Source organism: Lycium barbarum, chromosome 11, assembly GCF_019175385.1.
Source record: "Lycium barbarum isolate Lr01 chromosome 11, ASM1917538v2, whole genome shotgun sequence".
Lineage (NCBI taxonomy): Eukaryota > Viridiplantae > Streptophyta > Magnoliopsida > Solanales > Solanaceae > Lycium > Lycium barbarum.
In genome coordinates, this window is record NC_083347.1 from 113,923,005 (window position 1) to 113,929,134 (window position 6,130).

At 35.8% G+C, this 6,130-nt stretch overlaps 1 protein-coding gene across 1 annotated transcript; it reads left to right on the top strand.

Annotated features, from left to right (window-relative positions):
• Window positions 1-373: 373 nt before the first annotated feature.
• On the top strand, window positions 374-5,868 carry LOC132617557 (cation/H(+) antiporter 2-like). The gene is made up of 4 exons (XM_060332579.1): window positions 374-802; window positions 1,917-2,912; window positions 3,825-4,741; window positions 5,210-5,868. Exons 1-4 carry the CDS (start codon window positions 641-643, stop codon window positions 5,502-5,504), a joined length of 2,370 nt encoding a protein of 789 aa, XP_060188562.1. The 5' UTR covers window positions 374-640; the 3' UTR covers window positions 5,505-5,868.
• Window positions 5,869-6,130: the final 262 nt, after the last annotated feature.

The window sequence follows — 6,130 nt, forward strand, 5'->3', positions numbered from 1 at the left end:
ATAATTTAGGATAAATTTATAACTTCTATCAATCAGAATATAAAATGAAGCTCAAACTTAATTCTGGATGTCCCATCTTATCTATCGAACTTGAGATTATTTTATCCCATCTCTCAGATAGTATAAATTAGTCCTACAATTACAAATTAATCCTCCAATTATCATCTCAAGATCATAATTCCAAAATAATTTAGTTCGCGTACCAAAATACCCCTTAACCCGAATGTAGACCGATCCGCCCATTTTGACGCCCCTATGTCTAGCAACAAAACATAAACACACAAGCAAAGACACGAGACAACATCCGCTAATAACGGTCGAAACCAAAAAAGGAAAAGAAAAAACAGAAAGTACCAAATCCACCACCCTGTTTTCGCACTTGTTTCGGTTTACACAAATGGTTACAACAAAGAAAAAACATAGCAACAAAATTCACCTGCAAAAATTCACCAAGGAAGGAGGTGGGAGGGAAAGAAAAGCAAACAGAAAATTTATCTGTCTTTTCATCCCTCCTATTCTCTCTTACCATGAAAAAATAACCAAAGATTCTTGAAAATTTTATCCACTTTTATCATCTTCTTTTAGGCATGAAAAAATAACCAAGATTCTTGAATATTATCCATTTTAATTAGACAAAAAAATGGCTGGTACAGACCAACAGGCGGCTGGTTCATGCAACCAAGAATTGGTTAATCCAATTATTAGCATGGGATTGCAATATTCTGGGATTCTTTTGACATCTCATATATTGCAGATTTTGCTTAAGCCTTTAGGCCAAGCTTCACCCATTGTTCAAATTCTCGTACGTATGTCATCTTCACACAAGACATTTATACAATGCGTCATACATGTCTAAATTGTTGATGAAATCTGATTGCCCAAATGTGTAGGATCTTGTTATATTGTATTTATCTATTACATGAACTAGGGATCTTGTATTGCTAGCTATTTGTTTATTTTTTATTTTTGTGTGATTTCCCAAACTTCAATTGAATGTAGACTTGGATTAGAAAGACAAGAAATAGAAGGAAAGAGGAGATAACTTTATACTTCCTCAGTCCTAATTTATGTAGCACTTTTCGCTTTTCGAAATGTAAACTATATAAACTTTTACCAACATTTTAAAATGTATTTCTTCATCATATGGACACGAGATTTTGCTCAAGCCATTAGGCCAAGCTTCATCCATTGTTCAAATTCTCGCAAGTATGTCATCTCTGTGCATGTCTAAATTGTTGATGAAATGTATGTTAAATCTGATTTTGCCCCAAATGTGTAGGATCTTGTTTTATTCTATTATCTGTTCAGGATTTATCTATTATAGGAGTATGAATTAGGGATCTTTTGTTGCTCGCTAATTGTTTATTTTAGTTTTTGGGTAATTTTCTAAATTTCTACTTAATTCCTCCGTCCCTGTTACACATTTCAGATTTCGAGAGTCGTACAAGTTTTTCTGTGACCACCATTTTTTCATATGCCTTTTAAATATTTTGATTTATCAATTTATTGCGACTTATAGTACTTTTTACGTAGTATCCAAATATGTAATTTTATTTTAAAAAACTTCAAGGTTCCATGTCCAAATTTACTGTCAAAATTTAAAAGTTTGATTCTCCTAGTTCCAACAGTGCCACATAAATTGGAACAGAGGGAGTAATAAATTTAGACTTGGATTAGAAAGACGAGAAATGGAAGGAAAAAAAACAACATTATAACTAAAAAAGTTCCATATATCCAATGTTGCATTTGGAGCACAAGTATGCTGGAGTATATGACGTGCTATTTGTCAAAGATTTAAATTTTTTAGAGGTGCATAGAGACAAAATATGCCCAAATTGATATAACTTTGTTTTTGATTGGACATAGGGTGACTTTTTTTCTTGTCCTTACGTTTTTCTATTTGGTTCATTACACAGGCGGGGTTCTTGATGGGTCCCTCGGGGTTTTCAAGAATCCACAGAGTAGAGAAATTCTTCATTCAAAGTTACAATTCGGGTTATTATGAATTCATGGCTTTAATTTTTAGAACTATAATCATGTTCCTTATCGGTCTCGAGACGGACTTCCCTTATCTGATGCGCAACATACGCCCTGCGAGCATTATTGCGTGTGGCAGCAGTTTAGCGTGTACTTTCTTTGCAACTGCTGTCACTTTCTTAGTATTTCAAGAGACTGCTTCCCAAGGTTCTTCATTCTTGATGGCGTTAATGATTATAATAACCTTAGCCAATGCAGCGTCCCCTATCGTAGTCCGCGTGGCAGCGGACCTAAAGTTTGGAACTTCCGACACTGGACGGTTAGCTATATCTTCTTCCTTGATAGCTGATGCATATTCGGTTTTTCTATTGTTTATACTTTCGGAATGGAGGACGACGTCGATTGCGAAATGGATCTTTTTCTTTTTCCTCTATTTTGTTATCGTCGGTGTAGTTATTGTAATCAATATGTATCTGGCTAATTGGTTGAATAAGAGGAATAGGAACAAAAAGTACCTTGGAAATACCGAAATATTTGTACTTGTAGCGATTCTCTATATCGCTGCTATGGCCCTTGAACAGCTTGGATTCAGCAGCATTATAGCTTCTTTCCTTATTGGCTCGATGTTCCCTAGAGGAGGCAAAGCGGCTCGCACTTTGTTGATCAAACTCACATATCCGATTCACAATTTCATATTTCCAATCTACTTTGGGAACCATGGTTTCAGGGCAAATGTTACTAAGCTGAAAAATCTGCGTAACTTTATGGTATTCTCTATCCTTATTTTGTCGAGCATCGGAGGGAAGATTGTTGGCACACTGGCAGCTTGCTTTCACCTAAAGATTGCTTATAGGGAAGGTGTGCTTATCGCTTTTATGATGAATCTAAAAGGTCATGTTGATATGCTAGCATTGACAATTGGCTTGACAAACGATGTAAGTTTTCCTTTCCAAGATTTCTTCGTATAAGCATGAAATAGAACTAAAAGCTTATGTACACCTTGCATGATTTTTGTGTTAATTTTAAACCTACAAAGCTTAAGTTTTAATTAATTTTATATCTTAAAAAAATTTCATTAAGTAGAGTGGTTGATGTCAGGTTTCATAACTAAAGAAATTGGTACCCCCATCTGTCCCAACTTATATGAAGGGGTTCGGAGTACGAGGGTCAAAGCACTTAAGTTTGAGTATGATTTCGGGTGTAAATTCTTCAAATTTTTGAAATAAAATTTACATATTTGAAAACTATACAAAAAGTAATAGTCAAAATCATTAATGTCTTAAAATAGTTAAAGGTTTGAAAAATTATAGTCAAAGAAAAAACTGTTTGACACCCCAAATACCTTTTATGGGACGGAGGGAGTAAATGGAAAAATGTAAAGTATCAATCTAATCTTTTACAATAACTCCAGCTTAATGCAGTATTAAATCAAGAAACACCCTGTTTTTGAATTGTGCCCCTTCTAGTAATCTCTGTTGTCAAGTTTTATCCTTTTAACAAACGACAATGTTAAAGTGGCGTGTCCGCAAGCTCATAGAAAATCACATGCAGTGAGATAATGATGTTGTTACGGTCAAACCTCTCTATAACAGCGTCTTTTCTTCCGATATTTTTTGGCTGCTATAGCAAAATGCTGTTATAGGTTGTATATCCGTTCCACAAAAAAACATGGCTGTTATAATGAAATGTTGTTATAGAGTGGTCTGATTGTATTTACTTACTTACGGTTAGATAACTGCTACCTTTTGCCTATCTACTATATTAGTATAGCATGAGTTAGATAATTGCAACCTTTTGCCTATCTACTATATTAGTATAGCATGAAATAAGATTGCGAAAATTTGCAGCTTGTTTTGAGCCACGATTTCTATGACGTGATGATTGCAACAATTATTGTGAACACATTGATATGGGGACCAATAGTAGCTTTCATGGTGAGAAGAGAAAGTGATATCATTGGCTACAGGCAAATATATTTTGAATCTCATAATCCAGAAACCGAACTACGAATACTTGCTTGTGTGCATAGTCCGCGACCTGTGGCAACTATGCTCGGACTTGTTGCAGCCTCTAGAGGGCCAATAGAAGTTCCACTAACCCCTTACTTGATGCATCTGGTTGAGCTACCAGGTAAAAAAAAGACTAATTTGATGTACAATCAAAGAGAAGACGATGAACTAAGTGATGAAGATGATTATGGTGGGAATGATGTTGTTGAGATAAATGACGCCGTAGATATGTTCACTAGTGAGACGGGGTTATTGGTTCACCAGATTAAAGCTGTATCTCCGTTTTCACGTATGCATGCAGATGTTTGTAACACTGCTGAAGATATAAGAGCGTCTATTATTGTGCTTCCTTTCCACAAACACCAGAGAATAGATGGGAAACTAGAAAACGGTAAACAAGGCATACGAACTACAAATCAGAAAGTTCTTCGTCATGCCCCATGTTCGGTTGCCATTCTTATTGACCGGGGCCTTACAGCCGGGTCCTTAAATCATTCAGGTTCTGACTCTCTGCAACACATTGCTATCTTATTCTTTGGCGGACCTGATGATCGTGAAGCATTAGGGTTTAGTAAACGTCTTGGCATGGATCATCACATAAATCTCACCATAATTAGGTTCCTTCCGTCGTCTTCAAGAGGACAAATTGCAGGTGTCAATATTGCCCAGAAAACGGATGATGTATTGATGGCAATATCTAATGACGAAGTAGAGAAAGAAACAGATAGTGCAGTTTTGGCAGATTTCCATAGCAGGTAATAAGAAAGCCTTTTGCATTATCTAACATGCTAGTAGTTTATCGCCTTTTACTCAGTATATAGTTTATATGTGAATATCCTTTCCATAAATAGTAACGGCATAAGTTATTAAAGTTCATAGCCTCTTTGTCCAAACTTTCAAAATCTGCTTATTTTGAAAAGTGCTTTTGAAGGTAGCAGTTTGTGTTTGACTAATCAATTTGGAAAGAACTTTTGCCAATATTAGAGTAGTGCTTTGTGCTTGATAAATGTTCCAAAAGTGCTTCTAAGGAAAAATTACCTTTTTGGCTTCTGAAAAACTGTCTATGCTACTACTTAAAAGCACCTGTTCTCCTCCCCCCGCAACCCAAAGCTTGGTCAAACACCTCAACTCTAAATAAGTACTTTTGCCTTCCTAGAAGCTTGGCCAAATGACTATTATTCTCATTCTGGTGTGGTATTGATAGTAATTTTTGAAATGATCAGGTATGTGGCGACAGGTCAAGTAGGGTATGTGGAAAAGGTTGTAGAAAATGGCGCAGAGACAGCATCTTCCTTGAGAGACATGGCTGAAATGTATTCATTGTTCATAGTAGGAAAGGACGGGCGAGGACATTCAATTCTAACAACTGGAATGAGTGATTGGGAAGAATGTCCTGAGCTCGGTAAAGTAGGAGATTTTTTGGCTTCTCCAGAATTTGATATTAGTAGTTCAGTTCTTGTTGTTCAGCAGTATAGACCTTCAAAGAATGAGGATGATGATGACGATGACAAACAATAGAAATTTCTTAGGTCTAAACATTCTTTTGTTTTGTACAATATGTTAAGCTTAATTCTCTACCTTGTTACACTTATGTTCTGCAAGGAAAAAGAAAAAAGAAGGTTGCCTCACATTTTGCAGAATCAAGCCTTGGCTTGACAGTTAGGATTTTAATTTGAAACGGATGTTCTTAGGCAAGAAAGCATGTCAATTGATGGACTTAGCTAGTCATAACCTTCGCCGCATGGCCCATTTGTGCTTAAAGGTGAAAAATTACATCAATAACAGCAATCATGCTTTAATCCCGAACTAGTTAGGGTTGACAATATGAATTCTTTGGTATTCATTTTTAGTTAGCATCTGGAAAATAAAAATGCGCTTTATGTTGAATCTGCATTTTTTAGTGCTCTAATAAGATCTACTGTGTCCTGGTCTGCGTCTAGGAATAACAACCCCTCTGTCTCTCGATTTTCATTATTTTTTATCTTTCCCTATGCTTGATAAATTGTTCACATGTCACCTTTTTTGGTCGCTGGAACAACAAGTTCTGTATGTTCTTATAGGAATTCTTTACCTTGACTAATTGTGATGTGTGGATCTATCATAAGAGTGTTAATATTTTGGAAGAAACCTATATAGTTGAAGGG